This window comes from Ambystoma mexicanum, chromosome 2p (assembly GCF_040938575.1).
Source record: "Ambystoma mexicanum isolate Mex_15411 chromosome 2p, UKY_AmexF1_1, whole genome shotgun sequence".
Classification (NCBI taxonomy): Eukaryota; Metazoa; Chordata; class Amphibia; order Caudata; family Ambystomatidae; genus Ambystoma; species Ambystoma mexicanum.
The window spans coordinates 636,861,651-636,880,622 of record NC_090923.1 but is presented as its reverse complement, the minus strand read 5'-3'; the positions used below and the strand labels follow the sequence as shown (position 1 = coordinate 636,880,622).

The 18,972-nt window shown below is 48.7% G+C and overlaps 1 protein-coding gene across 2 annotated transcripts in view; it reads right to left on the bottom strand.

Annotated features, from left to right (window-relative positions):
- The window catches only part of LOC138566630 (acylamino-acid-releasing enzyme-like), a 1,701,869-nt gene that overhangs the window by 933,550 nt on the left and 749,347 nt on the right, over positions 1-18,972 (bottom strand). For both annotated transcript variants that reach the window (XM_069644170.1, XM_069644171.1), the window contains exons 12-13: positions 8,937-8,997; positions 4,528-4,625 (exon numbers count right to left, since the gene is read on the bottom strand). In XM_069644170.1, the coding sequence (XP_069500271.1) occupies positions 4,528-4,625; positions 8,937-8,997 (159 nt within the window). The remainder of the gene's footprint in view (positions 1-4,527; positions 4,626-8,936; positions 8,998-18,972) is intronic.

Below are 18,972 nucleotides of genomic sequence, written 5' to 3'. Positions count from 1 at the left end.
CCGCCAGAGCCAAATGAGAGGAAAAAGCCCACGCCAGAAAAATCCTCTCAGGGGTGTTGTGGCGCTGTGACTGATCACAGAAGCCAGATGACGTGATAAGTTGTAGATGGGTATCCAAGCGTAGAGACCAGTCAGCTGAAAGTTTGTCTGTCACAGGGTTGTAAAACAGGAGAAGTACAGTGATTTCCAAGAAGTCAAAATGCTTTCCCATTAGAGTCCGGGAAGCAATTGTGGAATGTAAGCCCTCGGATACCAGGAATCTCAGAGAAAGTATAAAGGGTACAGAAACAAGAACGTAAGAAAATAAGGAAGAATAAAGAAAGATAGAATAAGAAAGGAAACAGACAAAAAAAGGAAATAAGGCAATGGCAGAAGAACCACGGATAGTAGAAAGGCAGAAAATCGAGACGGGTAGAGACCCGGAAAAATAGACAAGGAAAATGCCAGAGTAGTAAAGCCCGATACCAGAAGTCACCGAAGGAGGGGAAGAGTCAGGCACCAAGAGGAGATGGGGCCCAAAGACCAACAAGAGAGCTCCGCGGATGTTGGAGCGCGGACAGCCCACAAGAGAGCCACCGAAAGAATAACGAGTCGCAGAGGGAGTAGCAAAAGGCAGTGGGAAGGTAAACGAAGCACATCGCGGAAACCCAGGGTAAAGCAGAGGGTTACAACGCACTGAAGGAAACGTGGGGGCGTGGCTTTAAGGAAAAAGATACCATAAGGGAAATAGACTAAACCCATACACCAGGAAGTGAGAGCAGGACAGTGGAACATTCAATGACATCCTAATTTCCGTATGTTCCATAGATATAAAATAAAATAAAATAAAAATAAATAAATAAATAAAGATGCCACGAAGGGGAACGCGTGACAACTACTTTCAGGATTGGGATCTGGCACCGAGTCTGTTTTTAAGGTGTTATAACATATATCATCCTCGTCATTCCAATGAAGTTTCTGGGGTTCAGCATTCCTGAGTGTATCGGTCAGCCTAGCTGTTTTGTATAAAACGTTGGGGATAAACCTATGGTGATATCCTATTAGCCCAAGACAAGCTCTAAGATCTCTTTTGTACTTGGATTTTGGTGTATCTAAAACAGCTTTCACCTTCTCGTGTTGAGGCTGTACATTCCCATTCCCTACAAAGCAGCTGAGATATTTTACAGCTGACTGGGCCAATCTGCATTTAGCTGGATTAAGCTCACCTTCTTGTCGTAAGTGGATTTTTGTTGGCTCTGGGCCTTTTCCATATGAGTACTGACTAGATCTCGAACCAATTTCCTATGTTCTCGCATTGTGGTGGTGGTTTGAGAGATGGAAATGGTGCCTCTTCTCATTCTTCCCAGATTTCCCTGAGCATGTCCAGGACATCTCTAGGTTCTCTACAATAGATCAGTTAAAAAGGAGAGAAACCTGTGGAAGCCTGAGGGTTTTTCCTTACTGCAAATAGTGCCCACAGGATCATTTGGTCGCAGTTTTTCCTGCCCTTATCTACATATTTCCATAGAATTGACTTCAGAGTTTTATTGAATCTTTCTACCAAGCCATCGGTTTGTGGATGGCACACACAAGTTTGCAAGGTGGTAATATGGAGTAGCTCTTTGACATAAACTTACTCATAAAATTCAAACCCTGATCGGTTAGCATTTCTTTGGGAAAGCCGACCCTGGATAAGTACGGTTGGAGGTGTTTAAGGATTTGCTGTTTGGTATTATTTTGCATAGGGAATGACTTTGCACGTCTGGATAAATGTCTTCATACTAATATCTGCTTGGGTTCTAGACTGTCCTAAGTGCCCCCCGGTAAGATGGGAATGCGCAATCTCCAGCACGACCTTTCAGTGGATCTTGGGTATTACCAACTGTGTCTTTATTAAGCCTTCCTTAGATGTCGCTCTTCTAGAAAGTAATCCTTGTTTAAGAAGAAAAAGTGGCTTCCTTTCTCTAAGCCTTCTCCTCCTACAATAGCTTGTAGAAAGCTTCAGCGAGGGCTGGATCATTTCGCTGGGTGAAGGCTAGGTCGGGATAGATGGTAGGCTCATCTCCCTTCTTTTCTTTGATGTTAAAAAGTTTATTTGCTTCCCCAAAGCCTAAGGTACCTCTTTCTGTTTTGTCTGGTTCACTTTCTTTAAGCTGAGGAAATAGAGCTCTTTCCAAAATTCCTTGAACAATTTGGTCTCCACAATATACTTCAAAGAGGATCTCACCATGATTCTGTAAGAGAACCTTTACATCTCTGCGGAAGTCTGGATCGATGACACCTGCTAAAACATCTACCCCAAGCTTCCAGGTTAGGCCAAATGTTGGGGCCAATCTTATATAACACCCCGGAGGGGGTATTAAAACCAAGTCTGTAAGAATCATTCCTCTTTTCCCAGGGGGGATAATAGCTTCCCTACAGCTACAGATATCAAACCTATTGATTCCTTGGTGGCAATGGAAGGGTTAGAAGCTCTCGGACTAAGTTTTTGAAATTGTAGGGTTCACCATTTAGTTTCAATTGAGTCACATCACACGACTGACACCATATGTAAGGAACTCATGGTAGCAACCGTAAAGACAGACACAAGTGATCACAGTTCAAGGGTGTTTATTAAACTGTACCATGGGTGAGAAAATATTTGTTATGTGACGAGGATAATTCTGAATCTAAGAGAAATAACCTTTCTTTTTTCTTTGTTGAATCACTGGAGTTTTGGAACCTTCTGTTGTCAAGCTGGAGTCACAAAGAACTGTGTTGGAACCTCGTTAAAACCCAGGATTGCCTTGTTTCTTTTGGAACTGTGGAGCAGAATCCTGCCATTAATCTGGGAAAGGGGAATTCACACAGACTATAAGGAGAGACTGTTGTCATATTAAAAATTCAATTGTTATAGTAGTTTTGTTGCCTTTGAACTGCAATGCATTACCTCATTGATTTATTGTAAGTATAAGTGTGAGGGACAGATATCCTTTGTTAGAGTGCTTCCTTAAGGTTACTTTAGGCAGGGAAAGCATCGTTAAGGTAGGTATAGGGAGGGGTTTATCCAACCTTTTACTTTAATAAAATGGCATATTTTGACAAACCTTCACCACTCAAAGATGGCAGCAAACAGTAAAATCTTTCCCAAAATGTGGAAATAAGAAAATCATTGCTATTACATTATTTGGGAACCACAGGCCAAGAGCAATATACACATGTACTGAACTTTACAGAAATGGAAGCATTACATCTTATGTATGAGAAGGGTACAAAGAAAATTGATACAAATTATGGAGAAAAAAAAGTTTCATTCAGAAAAAGTACTACTTTGAAAAAAGGATTCAATGAAGGCCACTGCGGCTGGCGACGATAGGCAAGCGCCCAGTGTCGAACACAGCAACATGCCCAGCACAGCTTCCCGTAGAGTGAGACGGCTCAAAATGCAGGAGCAGGCAACCTGTGTAAAAAGCTGACGATCTCCAAGGTTCTAAAGCTCTGCTCGGAATGGCTGCAGCAGCTTTCCTGGGCAAGTGCATGACCTTATAAGGTATTTCCTGACCTGGGAAGGGAGGAAGAAGGCCAAACTACAATTGAACCAAAGATCAAGCCAAAATCTCATGGCACAGCCATTTTAGGGCACTAGCTTCATTTAGTAGCCATATCCGTTAAACGCAAACGTGCATGATGATAATAAAGAAAAAAAAGGTAAAAAAGTAACTGCTGCCACCAGTTTGCCTTTAGGCACATATAAAAGTAACCAAAGAATTTCCCATTGTACTGCTCAGTAAGGTGCTGTGTGCAACGTAAGAATAAAAGAATTCAAAAGGGAAACAAAGTTTCCCAGTACTGATAGTGTGAAGCACTAGTCAGTTTCCCCATAACAAACGGGCAAAAGGCGAGAGTAGAAGCTGATGGCTTTACTTCACTTCAAAAAGTTAGTACAGGATCAAAAACATTGCAAAAATAGAAAACTATGGAGGGAAAGTTGCAAAAAGAAAATTGTTCCTAACACACTGGTAATTGAATTAAATGCTATTCGATTTCCCCGAAAGGTGAATGTATAGATCTGTTTTATAAGGTTCTACGTGATATTTGACTAGAAGCTTTATCTGCTTAGTGTGTAATCTAAAGGCCTAATAAATAATGGCATTGTTATACTTGCCTGTCAAACTGGAATTACTGGTGTTGCTCTGTGTGAACTCATTGTACCCCTAGACCATTCTCACACTATTCCCGAGACTAAGCCTTTCCGCTATGCTACCTATTTTGATTGGCTTTTGCCAATCCCTCAGCGTCTCACTGTTCACCATAATAAGGTAGCCTCCCAAAATCCTCCCCCCGGGGCTGATTTTGGAAATCCTTAATAGTACCATTAATGTTAGTGGGCCTAGTGCCCTCAACAGAGGGTGGTACAAAAACTGCCTTACCAAACAGTTTGATATTTTTTAAATTACTGTAATCTGAAGAAACAAAGTAGATACATGCCAACAACCATCCAGATGTTCTTTGTATTAATCAACATGTATATGCTGTTCCTTCTGATCACCTTAATCCTGTTCACTTTACCTGCCGACTCCGCTGTGGGGAATCGAAAAGGACCCTCTGACTGTCAGCAGACCAGCAAAACCCAGGAAGCCTGAGCGAGTAAATGCCCGTAAAGTTACCTAAGAGTCAAAGAAAATCAGAAGTTAATAAACAAACATGAAGTATTAATACATCTTTAGCTGAAAAAGAAAGCTTTTAACAAAATGTGACAAGAACTAGCAGTCCTTCAGAACGCAGGAAGGAGTGCTGTCAATTTTAAATCATCCCCTATAATAAAGCATGTGAACTAGCAACAGGACCCACTGCAATCAGGTAAAAAGAGCAAAGTAATGTTTGCACCACAATAAATCACCTCTTGGTCAAATACAGAGATTGAAAAGCCACATATTTAAAACTAATCAGACAATGTATGTGACAGAGTGCACGATTGAGTATTTCACATTTCATTTTCTGGATGCAATAGAAATTTACTGATGTCATTAATGAGTCTCGCATTTTGTGCTAATAAATGTGGAGTTTTTAATAAAACGTATCTTTAGCAATTCCTTTCTTCTTTCTCCAACTGCATCATCATTTTGGTTGTGTGTTATTCTTGTATAAATGCCTAAATGCAGATGGCATGTTGTACTTGGAAAAGAAAAGGATGTCGTGTACGTCCACCTGGTCTTTGCATCCAGGCCCACACTCTAGTTATTGTCCTCTTTTGGCATAGAGCAGATTGGGCCTTAGTTCAGGGCCCCAAGCTCTAGAATTGTTTGCCCACTGAGAAGTCTTAATGCCAATATCACATCTATAAGTAGGAACATTAAGGCACACCTATTCTTCTATAGTAACTCTTGACCCACAGGCCTCACCCACTCCATAGCAATGGTTAGTGCCCCAAGATGATTAGTGTGCCTAAAAATGTTTTTACTTACTCACTCACATTTCCCTCAGTAATGCACTAATGCAGTTCTTCGTGTGAGCTTTGTGACTGGAGAACTTGGATTCGTTTGTAATGTGTTTCTTTTCACATTTCATATGATTTATATTTTTTTTATTTTAAAACTGACCTACACAAAATGCTAAACATTATGGGAAAATAAAGAATTGCAAACACAATTTCCTTGTCTTTGAGATCAGGTGTGCAAATAATTAATATTTACCTTTCTCTATACATGGCAAATGTATCAGAATATGCAGAGTAAATAAATGTTTCAGAGGTAAACTATGATTACATTTGTGACTGTAAGGCAAGGCATACATACATTATTTTCCAGCAAAAAGTAAGAAAGTTAAGGTATTCCTAGCTTTAGAGGCTGGTAAGACCAATATATTATTTATTGTTATTGTTATTTTGCATTTATATAGCGCCTTATATACACCATTGGTATGGTCTGAAGGCGCTGGTAGGTTGAACGCCCTTGGGAACCGAAGTTCATATAAGTAGAGAGAGTAGAGAGAGTCAAAAGGGTGCATGTGGGCACCGGGTATGTGTGCAGCTCATGCAGTATCCGTGTAATAGCTGCATTCTAGCGGTAGGTGTGCTGGTTGGTTGAACGCCCTTGGGAACCGAAGTTCATATCAGTAGAGAGAGTAGAGAGAGTCAAAAGGGTGCATGTGGGCACCTGGTATGTGTGCAGCTCGTGCGGTATCCGTGTAATAGCTGCATTCTAGAGGTAGGTGTGCTGGTTGAGAGGTCAGGGGTATGTGTTAGTTCTGGCAGGATTTATCCAGAGTGGATGTGGCTGCGTTAGGCCTGAGGAGAACGCCTGGCAGGGGGGTGTGTTACCAGCAGTGATTACTTAGAATGATGTGGAGTGAGCGGCGAGTGTTGGTATGAGAACACTTATACCGAATGGTGTCACAGTATCACTGTGTTCTAGTTGAGTGGTGATGTAAGGAGAGAGTAAGCGTGGTGGTGGGATAAGATGGGTTATATACCCTTTCAGATATTCTCTGCATTCCAAATCATACTATATGCGTCGCGTGCTCCAGTCCGTTCCATGCACTCCTATCCACTCCATGCATCCCAGTCGGTTCCATATATTTCGGTCACGCATTCATGCATTCCGGCTTGCCGCGTGCGTTCGAGTTCATTCTGTGCGCTCTAGTTCGCCATGCGTACTCCAGTCATTGTGGGTTAAATGTTCTTTAAGCGTTATCTGCGTTCCAAACCATACTTTATACGTTACGCAATTCTATGCGCTTCAGTCCGTTCTATTGATGATTTGTACTCGGCACCCCAAACACACAGATGCAAGAAAGGTGGTGGGGATAAAAAAAAATGGAGGCCAACATTATGCATTGGGTATTGGAGCATAACATCCATAAACATTCTTCTAATGTGGATATACGTTAAAGAGACCATATAAGTGTGGTTTTGCCATTTGATTTGCATTCGGGACGTGACATAGTATCAGAGCAGATGTGTTTGGACGTTTGCAGGCAAATAACAGCTGTCTGTAAAGTGCCCAATTACATGAGCCTCCAATGTGGAGGCAAAATCATTCCCTGCAAGTCAGTTAAATGTTACCATCCTGCAGGAGAAGAATCATTCTCAACATACAATTAGACACAACTGTAAAATTAGTGACTTGGACTCCACTGCAAAGAAAAATATATTTCAATCCTACTATTAAATTGCAGGAATGGAAGCTGTAGATTTTGATGTTCAATCTGAGTAGTGTGGAACAGTAATGTGTGTGAAGCATAAACATGCTTAGAAACATAAATGAATAAGGTGTATCACATTAGCATTGGATTTGTGAAGATTCTTCTTGAAGAATACACCAATATTATTAAATGGTATTTTTTCTTAAGCAGGTTTATGAATATCCACCCTCTGAGTATTGGGTGGCTGGTAGTACTCGATGGGCTTTACTAATCAGCTCTTATCTGAGCTATTTCAGACCAATGTATACAACGCCTAGACAGTTCTGGTAGACGTACTCACAAGGGACATTTGGAAAGAAAGCTTTTTAGTTGGCGCAGAGAAAATGTCTTGTAGATTCAATATTATTTTGATTTCACAATTAGTCTCACAGGAATTGTGTACTTTCAACAAGATGTTTTTTTAAAAAAAACTCTTTTTATTGATTTTTTTAACAAACAAAACAATCCCCAGCGTCCCGCCTCCCACCTTCCTCGGCGCTGTCTTGGTTTTTCCGACGATCCCCGTCACCTCGTAGAGTCTCTTTGAGGTCATTCCAGATCCAGAAGCCTGATGCGTTGCGGGCGCCAACCAATTCTGAAATCGTCTCTTAGAAAGATGAGAAAGGTGAGAACCTCACCCCACTCGCAAAAGTTCTGTACTGCATTGTGCATTGTTCATTGCATATGTAGCCCATTCCATTGCGACCAACTCCCACACTTTACGCAACCAGTCCTGGAATGTCGGTATGTTTGAACTCTTCCATCTCTGGGCAATAAGTGTCATCCCAGCTAGGTTAGCATTACCCGCGCTCTTTCCCTCCCCTTTGGTTCACCTATCATTTCTTTTGGCCACAAGCCCAGTAAGGACCATTCCAGGGGCATACTTCCCCGTGACCCGAACGTCTGTTCAATCGCTTGATTGATGACTGTCAAAATGGGGCTATTTTTGGGCACCTCTACCAGACATGTTCCGCTGTGCCCTCTTGCCCGCAGCCCCTCCAGCATATTCCTGTTGTCTCGGGGTAAATCCTGCATAGGCGCGCTGGAGTATAGTGCCACCCGAACAGTATTTTATACCAGGTTTCCCGAAGTTGTGAGGCTCGCCCTAGTTTAGGGATTTTTTAGCAAACTTTCTCCCATTCCCTCTTCTCCATCTCCCTGCCCAAGATACGTTCCCATCTTTCCACTGTGGCCTTAAGGTAGCTTTGTCAAGAATTCTGTAAAGCTGGGAGATTAGGCCTTTCGAGCCATCATTGGTCATAAGGAATTTCTCTAAGGGGTTGGAGATCTAATTGCCGCCTCCCTGTTCGTGGGATATAGGAGCCAGTGGTGAAGCTGGGAATATCTCAATCTCTCCCCCTACCCTGCCCTCCCCTACTGCGAAATCCCTTTGCAGTCTAAAAAGGTGTTGATTTCCCCCCCTATAAACATATCTCGCATTCTACAGCAGCCCCCCCTCCCGCCACCTCCTGAATGCCCCCCTCTCAAGCTCTCTATTATTAAATAATGGTGTGAAGGGGGATGGGTAGGTTGTAATTCCTTTATGTTTGACTAGCCTGTCCCAATTATCCGCAACTAATTTTGTGATGGAGCTCTCATGCATATGCCTTCGGCGATGATGTTTAGGTAACCACAGAAACAAGATGGTGTTTTTAATTTAGCATCATGACAATAGAGGAAATCCAGATTTGCAACTTCTATTAATGGTTTCATGGCTAGCTGAGTGCTTCAACATAGTCTTTAAACCGGTGCAGTTACTGCAAGGATCGAACTGTGTGAGGCAGAGTATCACTCACCCTCATTTTGCTGGTGCACAACATCAACAATTGTGGAAGTGGATTTGGTGTACCAGTCATACTGAAAGAAAAAGAATGAAATCAAATTTGATTATGAACACAGTACTTCAGTCCTTAAAAACAATACACAATGAAATGCACATCAGTGACCCATACCCAAAGTAAGAACAGAGGTTGGGAGTCCAGATTCATCTTGGTCACCCAACGGCCTGCAACAAATGAAAAACCTCCATTGCTGGAGCTCAGGGCTTCATCCCATTACTTCATCCACCTGATGGCTGGCATGTCAAGAGGACAGAAACCGGAGACCGCTATGGGCAAAAGGCAAGATGGCAGCCTGAACGTCAGGCTCCAATCCTGCCCCGGCCTAAACTTGGCAACACGGTACAGCCAGCCTGTGCTGTTGCCCCTGTAGTGGCCCCGAGGTGGGGGTAAACCCCTGTGGTGGCTGGTGGTGCAGTCGCGGAGCAGTCAGCTCCGTGCCCGCTGCGGTGGAGAGGTGCCAGCGCCCGTGGCCTATCTGACACATAGGCAGAGCGGGGAGAAGCGAGGACCTGCAGCCTGGCGTGGGCTTCCCTGTGGTCCAGAGACGATTGAGCGAGCTGCGCCCTAGTTGCAGCACTGAGGCCTTGTCTGAGAAGGCGGGCATTAGCCGGTTTGCTCTGGCGTGGAGGCGGTGTACGGGGGCCGACGGCAACAAACAGTGGGTGCAGTGAGCGTGCCGGGGGTGGAAGGTGGGCGGCAGTCAACTCCCAGAGTACTTTAGTGGAGCTCTGAGGTACAGCGGGGGTGGAGAGACAGCTGGTGGCAATGCTGATGGGGGAGAAAATGGTTACAAAGACAGATTTTAACGCTTTGCTGGGCAAAATAAGATCTATTAGAAGAAACTTTCAGGGCTCCATACAGTCCCTGGGGGGGGGGGGGCAGAGGGGAAAAGCTGGAGCAGAAGGTGGAGGTGTTGGACAATTACAAGCAGTCAGTGGATCTCCTAGGATGGAAGCACAAATGAGGTAGTTGGAGGACAAGGAATATGAGGTCTCCCTCAAGGTAGACAACTTGGAAAATAGGGAGAGGCGATGTAATGTCTGCATACTGGGGGGTCAAGGAGGGGGAATGCAAGGGTGTTCTGGGACTGAAGCTGAAGGTAAACTCCATCATCAGAGCCCTGTTCGAGGAGGATGGGGAGGAGCTAAAGGACATCAGCTTTGATAGGGTGCATGGGGCAGGAGCCCCTCCTGTGGAGCAGCAACCCATCCTGTCTACGTGCCATAACTACAAGGACAGGGTGCTGATTCCGGATAAGGCCAGGAGGCACCCAGAAATGACCTATGAGGAGGCAAGAGTAGCCATCTACCCTGATGTATCTGCTTTTACTCTGACCAGAAGATGGGAGTGCAGGGCCCTGACCCACTGGTTTTGAGAGCACAGCATATGCTACCACTGGGGCTTTCCCTTCTCCCTCACCTTCGAAAAGGGAAGCGAGGATTTCTGAATTACAACTAAAGAGGAGGCAGAGGGGGCATTAGCATATTTGCAGGACTTGAGTGGCGACCGGTGGCAACACAGGATGCAGTGCAGAAGGATCGTAGGCCCCAGGGCCCTAAAGGAGTTGGCAGGCGGTAGAAGTGGCCAGAAGCGGAAAGAACAGGCGTTTAAACATCCCCTCTCTGCCGATGTGAGGGGTTATATGTGAACTTTGGGTCACTTAAGAGGGGACGACTGGAGTTGTGGTAATGGTGGTTGTTACATAAGGTTTGTGCTCGGTTTCCAGTGTTAATGGGGCTGAATGAATTCTGTTTTTTCATGGAGTTGGTTGGGGAGGGGGATGAGCACTGTTGCTACCCTAGTTAGTGGTTGGGGCATCTCGTGGGTTGGGGGAGGTGTGTATTTAGGGGGAAGTGAGGGTGGGACAGGGGGGTGGAGTTGGTAGGGCGATGGTGGACAAGGGGCAGACAAGCAGGGAAGGCTGGTTGAGGGTGGCAGGCTCAGAGATGAACATTGGTAGGGTATTTTACCCGACTATGTAATGGCTGACGTGATATACGATAGGCCCCCGGGGGGCGATGTTTGAAGGTGGGGTTCTTTCAATGAGAAGGGACTCAACTCTCCCACGAAGCAGGCACTGGTCGCTCGCAAGTTCCTGCAGGCAAAGGTTAGACATCCTGATGCTGCAGGAGACCCGATACTTCAGTGGAGAGGCGTATCCCATGTGGGCTGGTGGAGTTGTCTCACTGGTGCTCCGGTGAGATGAAAAGTGGAGGGGAGGGGGAATAGGAATACTTATTCACAGCGATGTGAAACTTCTTGAGCCCAAAGAGAAGACCTTCCTGTGGGGGAGGGTTCTAGTGGTTCAAGGAAAGCTAGGGGAGGGGGCTCTCCTTTAACTGTGGCCACTGTATACTCCGCTAATCAGGAGCAGTACTAATTTAGTGATGTGGTTTTGGGGTGTTATTGGGGGAGGTGTGCAGGCCCTTATTGTTAAGCAAAGTTTGAATGCAGTACCCTCTGGGAACACTACAAACAACTATGACTGCAGGTATAGGCAACCCAACCTTTGGTATAAGCTTGTACTGCACAGTTTTGGTAGCGTGTTGAGCAGGAAGGCTTATCTCAAGAGGGGAAATGTGAGCTGTAGTGGAGTTATACAAAGATTCACAGTTACAGGTATTCAAATAAACTCTTACACTCAAGTTCTCTTGCATAAACAATTCATAATTTATTCATCAGTCAGTTATAAAGCCTTCTTCAGAAGGGAGCAATTGAATAGTAACACCCACATATACTTCAATACTGTACACTTTGAGTTTCTGAATCAGACAAGCCCCTTTTGGGATGGCCCACAGACACAACCTACACCCACAAGTGACTTCAGTAACAAGGGTGCTGGGGACATTAATCCCTTAATGTTGGCATTCAGAATACTCTTTAAAAGTTGGTAAAAAGCAAGGGTTATTAGAACACAAGAAATTACAAATATTCATAAGCAGGGCAAATACTTTCAGATAGCACTTAGAAGAGTCATTCAATTCAAATAGGCTAAGCCAAAGTTAATGGTCAAAAGTCTTTGTATAGGATGCAGCACTTCGGGTAAGTAAATGGAAATGTCTTTGCACAAGTTCTTAGGAGTCTTTCATGAAAAGAAGAATCAAATGTAGGACCACTAACACACTAAACTAAACTAGACTAAACAAGCTGATTGTTTTACAGTACCTTGGTAAAGAAGAAAAGATGCAGCTGATGACTCCTGTTCCTGTGCAGCTCTGCAGATCTCACTGTTCCTCGGCCTCAGTCGTGGGGACAAGAGGGAGGACGTCGGGGTACTCCTGCACGGCACTGGGACTGTCAAAACTGGCAACCAGCAAACTTCACTTTCAGTGGCTGTTTCGCATTTCAGCTCCTTGCGGTACAGCAAATAGCAATAAGCGCGGTTCCTGGCTGTCGAGGTGGACTGTCCTTAATTCTGGGGTCCCGCACTCTGCTGAGGGGTTTCAGGCTTGGTCAGTCCTGCTTCGTGGGAGTCTGGAGGATCTTCCAAGAGCTTTAGGCCAGTTTAAAAGTAACGCAAACAATCTGTTGCCCCTCTCCCTGGCTATATGGTTCCTGCAGCAACTCTGAGGAAATTCAACCAGCTCCGAGATGGGTGTCCAGGTGGCTTACTTTGGAGTTGATTGGTCCCACCAACTCAAAGGGAGAAGTCGTCTTTGCAGGGGCTTCTCTGTCAATGCAAACTTGGCAAGTAGTCACTGCAGCAGGGCTTCAATGGGCAAACCAACGGTCCAGGAGTTGCAGCAGGTGTCCTCTTCAAGCTCTTCTTCGGTTCCTTCGTCCAGTGGTCGACTCTGCTTTCCAAGCCAAAAAACCTGCCTTTTATTCAGTTCTCTCCCATTCTTTCCAGCCTAGCTGTCACTCACCCAGCAGGGTGGCTATCCTTGCGGACAGTTAGCCAACCAATCACCACAGAGTGCATTTGGGTCTCCTAGGAAAGAGACTAAGTACAGGGAGTTTTGGGGACCTCCATCACTTCCTGCCTACCCCAGACACTCGGGCACCAGAGGCGGGTTTCTCTCAGAAACCGTGCCAAAGGCGAAATGAACAAAGAGACCAAACCTGGTTTGGCGCGCAGAAAAACTCTCTAGAAGGACCTTCCCACAAAGATCTGCGAGAAAAGAAGACCAGCACCATTTTAGCAAAGACGGCTGTACGCCATTTTGAAAAAGATGGCTCCCGCGGTAACTTTACCAGAGCAGCGAACGGTCACGATAAATGTAAACCAAGGTAGTTCAAAACGAATCCACTGCCAAAAGCCAGTCAATTGAGGAAAGGGTAACATAACATTTTTTACATGAGCATTTAGACACGGGATAGTAAGTAACCCCTCCAGCACTCTATTGTAAGATAGGGCGTGCTGGGTCTAGCAAGTACAATGCTAAGTAAAGTCAATCTCACTTTACTGCTCTGGGAAACAGTAGTTGATCCCAGAGAAGGTATTTAAACCTTGGGAAGTCTGAAAGACTCCTCTGTGCCACTGCAATGAAGGTGCTTTGGGACACAATTGGAAAAGATGATGCCTATGGAGTTGGTTAGACTCCATAACCTAAAGAAACACAGTGTTTAAAATCACAGCCTGTGTCCTGCCCAGAGAGTTGAGGGGGTGTGTAGGGCTGCCGGACCTGGAGTGGTACTACAAGGTGGCACAGTTGAGGGTGTTTGTACCCTATCTTACATTGTACCCACAAAAGCAGTGGGTCACTTTGGAAAACCACCTTCTGCGGCTGGTATCTCTAGGTGAGTGGCTGAGGGCTCTGCAGGACCAGAGGACTTAGAGGTGGCACTAGGGCTCACAAACCTTTTGATTTTTCTTTACCTACAGCTGCGGGGGGTCTTGACGGATGAAAGATGGCGGGAGAAGGTGCAACAGGAACTGTCCCCTGTAGAAGTGGTGCTTGAGCGCCTGGTGGGTCAGAAGGGTCTGACTTTGACCTTGTATAAGGATCTGGAGGCTGCGAGGGGTGTTAACACAGAGTTTCTCTGGCTCAGATGAGAAAAGGATATGCAGGAAGGTATAGAGGAAGACCAGTAGGTGGCAATGTGTAAAGCGGCACAAGACCACTGTCTCGTGCCAGTACAAGTTACATGGCATGATCAAGCTCTTGCACAGATGGCAGATGGACCCGGTGAGGCTCTCCGGGATGTTATCAGGAGTCGACCTGCGTTGTTGGAGGGGGTGTGCTCAACGGGCCTCCAACTGGCATATGTGGTGGGCCTGCGAGGCAGTCCAGGCCTACTGGAAGGAGGTGTTGGGGTGGATTCACGAGGTGGAAGGTATTAGTAGGACCGTGGAATGTATGGTGGTGCTCTTTGGCCTAAATAAGGTGGGGGATGAATGGGGGCCGCTCCTGCACAGTTCTCACTTTCTGTTGCTAGCCGCGAGAGCTTGTTTGGTTATTGGCTGGAAGAGGAAAAGGCTCCCCACTCAGAAGGAACGGGTGGACAAAGCAAAGGACCTTTTTATGATGGAAAACATTGCGGCTTCCTTGAGGGACGTAGGCTCGTGAGGGAGGGTGAATGGTCGGCTTTACTCCAGAAGTACAAGGGACTGAGCCTGCGGGGTAGTGGACAGGTGATGTGGTGAATTAAGAACTGGGGGTTGGATGGAATTCCTGGAGTGGAGCCCCCAGGCGGATGGTGTGGGCAATGGACGGGAAGGAACAAGTTACTTACCTGTAACTGTTGTTCTCCAGCATGGGTCTGGCATGGATTCACATGCTCATGAATATTCCCCGTCGTCAGGCTGGGAATCCTCGGTAAAGAAAAAACCAGTATCAGTTTCGTTTCTGATCTGTCTTTCGTAGTAATAACCAATCACTGGTCTCTGCGTCATACTGACCACAGCCAATGACTGCCCTCTACCTAAGCACCGCCTCTGGCAGCCATCTTCAGATTTGGAAGCACGTGAAGTGGCAGTATGACCAAGTGAAGAGCCGCAGAGGGGTAGGCGGGAGGGTTCGCATGTGAATCCATGCCAGACCCATGCTGGAGAACAACAGTTACAGGTAAGTAACTTGTTCCTTCTCCAGCATGGGGTCTGGCATGGATTCACATGCTCATGAATAAAGAATACATAGCAGTACACACATGCACAACCACGGGAGGTGGCAAAGGCTCAACATTAAGCATCACATCAACTCAACATTAAGCATCTTACCTCCTCACCAGGCTCACCTCAGGCGAACAGGTTGCGCAGCACTGCTTGGCCGACCCTGGACTCCTCCCTGGAATCCCGGTCGACGCAGTAGAATTTCGTGAAGGTGTGCGTCGACCTCCACGTAGCAGCCCTGCATATGTCCAGCAGGGGCACACCAGATAGGAACGCCGTGGTAGCTGCGATCGCTCTGGTGGAATGGGCTCTCGGACGGCCAGGCAGCGGTCGGTTTGCCAACCGGTGACAGTACATGATACAGCCGGAGAGCCATCTGGAGATGGAAGCCTTCGAGAGAGCCTTCCCCTGATTGACAGGTCCAAAGTTCACAAAGAGTTGTGACGTCTTCCGAAAACCTTTCGTGCGGTCCACGTAGAACTTCAGCGCTCTAGCTACATCCAGCGAGTGCAAAGTCCTCTCAGCCGGCGACGAAGGCGACGGGAAGAACACAGGTAACACCAAGGGTTCGTTGAGATGAAAGTCCGACGGTACCTTGGGCATGAAGGATGGGTGCGTCCTGAGCACTACCCTCGTGTCGTGGAAAGTCAAGTACGGGGCCTTGCAGGAAAGGGCCTGGATCTCTCCCACTCGTCTTGCGGATGTTATGGCCACGAGAAAAGCTGTTTTCCACGATAGAAACTTCAACGGGGCCGAGTGCAGAGGCTCGAACGGAGGTCCCATGAGTTTGGTCAGCACCACGTTGAGCTCCCCCGCCGGGGCCGGAGCCTTCACCGGCGGGAACGATCTGAACAGTCCCTTCATGAACTCTTTCACCAGACGATGAGACCACAAGGACGTCCGGCCCGTGGTTCTGGTGTATCGGGAGATCGCAGCAAGATGAATCTTGATGGACGCGTGTGCCAGACCAGCTTTGGCCAGCGTCAGCAGGTACGGCAGCACTTGGGGAGCCGTAATCCGTAGAGGGTTAATCTTCTGTGCGTGGCACCAGACAGAGAACCTCTTCCATTTGTGTCCGTAGCATTTAAGAGTCGAGGACGCCCTGGCCTTTGCAAGAACCTCTCTGCAATCGGCCGGTATGTCGTATCCTCCAAACTCTAGCGCTGCAGGAGCCAGGCCTGCAAGTTCAGCGACTTCGGGTCGTGGTGGAGGATGGCGCCTCCTTCCCTGGAGAGTAGATCCGCGTCCGCCGGCAGCTTGATTGGCGGGGACGCCGACAAGTCCAGAAGGTCCGGGAACCATATCTGCCTCGGCCACGCAGGTGCGACGAGGATCATCCTGCACCGTGACCTCTTGAGCTGGTTGACGAGCCGGATCAGCAGAGGCAAGGGAGGGAACGCGTAGAGGAACAGGCCCTCCCAGGGGAACGAGAAAGCATCGCCCATGCTCCTCGTCTGGGGAAACCTGCTGGCGAACCTCCGGCACTTGGTGTTCGTCGCCGTCGCGAACAGGTCGATCAGGGGTGTGCCCCACCGTCGGAAGAGGCGATCCACCAGATCCTGCCGTAGTTCCCACTCGTGGCACGAGCGCAGCTCCCTGCTGAGTGAGTCGGCGATGGTGTTTTTTATCCCTGCCAGATGAAACGGCACCAGAAGAATCCCTTGGGCGACGGCGCAATGCCACAGGTCCTGCGCCTCCTTGGACAGCGCTGGGGACCTGGTTCCGCCCTGTTTCCTGATGTAAAACATGGTGGTGGTGTTGTCGGTGAAGATCCTCACCACCTTGCCCTTGAGGGACGGAAGGAAGGACCTGAGGGCCCAAAACACTGCACGGAGCTCCAGGACGTTGATATGCAGGGACTTCTCCGTCGGGAGCCAGAGTCCCCTTGCGTGCAGATTTTCGGTGTGCGCTCCCCACCCTTCTAGGGAGGCATCCGTGGTCACAGTCACCTGGTGGGCTGGGGTCTGGAAGTCCATGCCCGCCGTCAGATGCGCGCGGGTGCCCCACCACCGTATCGCTCGTCGGAAACTCTCGTCGAGCTTGATCCTTTCCTCGAAGCTGCCCGTCGTCTGGATCCAGCGCGCATCCAGGAACTCTTGCAACGGGCGCATCCGGAGCCTGCACATGGGAATGAGGTAGATGCAGGAAGACATCATCCCGAGGAGGGACTTGATGGACCTCACCTTGGCCGCGTCGGCCACCAACATCCGTTGCACCTTGCCCAAGATGGTCCTGGTCCTCTCCTCCGACGGGGAGGCCAGAAGGGACACTGTGTCGAGCCTCGCTCCCAGAAACAGTGCGACTTGCGCGGGCAACAGGTGGGATTTGGCGTAGTTCACGGAGAATCCCAGGTCCGTGAGGAGTTGGACGGTCCTTGCCGTGTGAACCACGGCGAGCTCCCTCGTCTTGGCGCGGATGAGCCAGTCGTCCAGGTAGGGGTAGACGTGAATCCCCTCGCGGCGCAGCTGCGCCGCCACCGGTGCGAGGCACTTGGTGAAAACCCTGGGTGCCGACCGTAGTCCGAAGGGAAGGGCTTTGAACTGGTAATGACGCCCTTGGACCACGAATCTGAGGAATTTTCGGTGCCCCTTCAGGATGGGAATGTGGAAGTAGGCATCCTCCAAATCCAACGACGATAGGAAGTCTCCTTCCTCCAGCTGACCCAGGACGTGCTGGAGGGTGACCATCCGGAACTTCTGCGCCTTGATGAACTTGTTCAGGCGTCGCAGGTCCAGGATGGGGCGCCATCCTCCCGTCTTCTTCTTCACGAGGAAGTAACGCGAGTAGACTCCGGAGCCCCGAAGCCTCTTTGGGACGAGTTCGATGGCGCCCTTTCTGAGCATCGCCTTTACCTCCAGGAGAAGTTGAGGGACGTGAAGTTCTTTCCTGGCCACGGGGGGGACGCGCGGGCACCTTCTTTGAAACTCGAGCACATGGCCCCGGGCCAGGGCGTCCAGCACCCAACGGTCGGTGGAGATGGACTCCCACACGCTGACGAAGCCCGCCAGCCGGCCTCCCACCGGGGTGCTTCGGTGGGGGCCCGACCCCACGGCCGGTTCAATCCTGCTTGGACGCGGCCTTGCCGCCTTGGCCTCCTTGGCGACGACGGCGGGGTCCGCCAGACTTGCCTCGTCCTCTGTAGGCCTCTTGCGACGACGAGCGGGCCGCTTGACGGTAGGAAGCGAAACCGCCGCCGGAACCTTTGGAGGCGCCCTTGCCTCCGCCGCTCCGAAAGGGCGTCCGCCGTTGCTGCAGTACTCCAAGGGCCCGGGCCGTCTCAGTATCCGCCTTGATGGCCTGAAGGGAATCGTCCACTGTCTTCCCAAACAGGTTGTTCCCGTCGAAGGGCATGTCCAGGACCCTGGTCTGGACGTCCTGCCGAAAGTCCGTCGCCTTGAGCCATCCGCGACGTCGAAGGCAAACGCCGTTGCCCATCTGGCGGAACCCAGTGTCGGCGATGTCCGTCGCCACGGTGATGGCGTGGTCCGAGGCCACCTCACCTTCCTGCAGGATCTCAAGGGCCTCCGCCCTCTTGTCGTCCGGCAGAAAATCCAGCAGGGGAGCTATCTTGTACCAGAGTTCCCTGTCGTAGCGGGCCACGATAGCCAAGGCGTTGGCCGCTTTAATCGTCGTCGCCGCCGACGAGATGACTCTGCGTCCCATGGCATCCAATTTCTTTCCCTCGCCGTCCGGCGGGGAAGTCGACGTGGAGGCCGCACCCCCCCCCCGCTTTCTTCCTGGCTGCCGCGGAGACGACGGAGTCCGGGGTAGGCTGGGCCCGGAGGCATAGGGGGGCCGAGTCCGGGACCCGGTACTTTTTCTCGTACCGGTCTCTTTTCGCTGGCGTCGTGGAAGGGTTCTTGAGGAGGGAAAGGCCCTCATCCCAAATGTCGTCTAACAGAGGCACTGCGAGGACCGTCTTCCTCTTGGCCTCGCGCC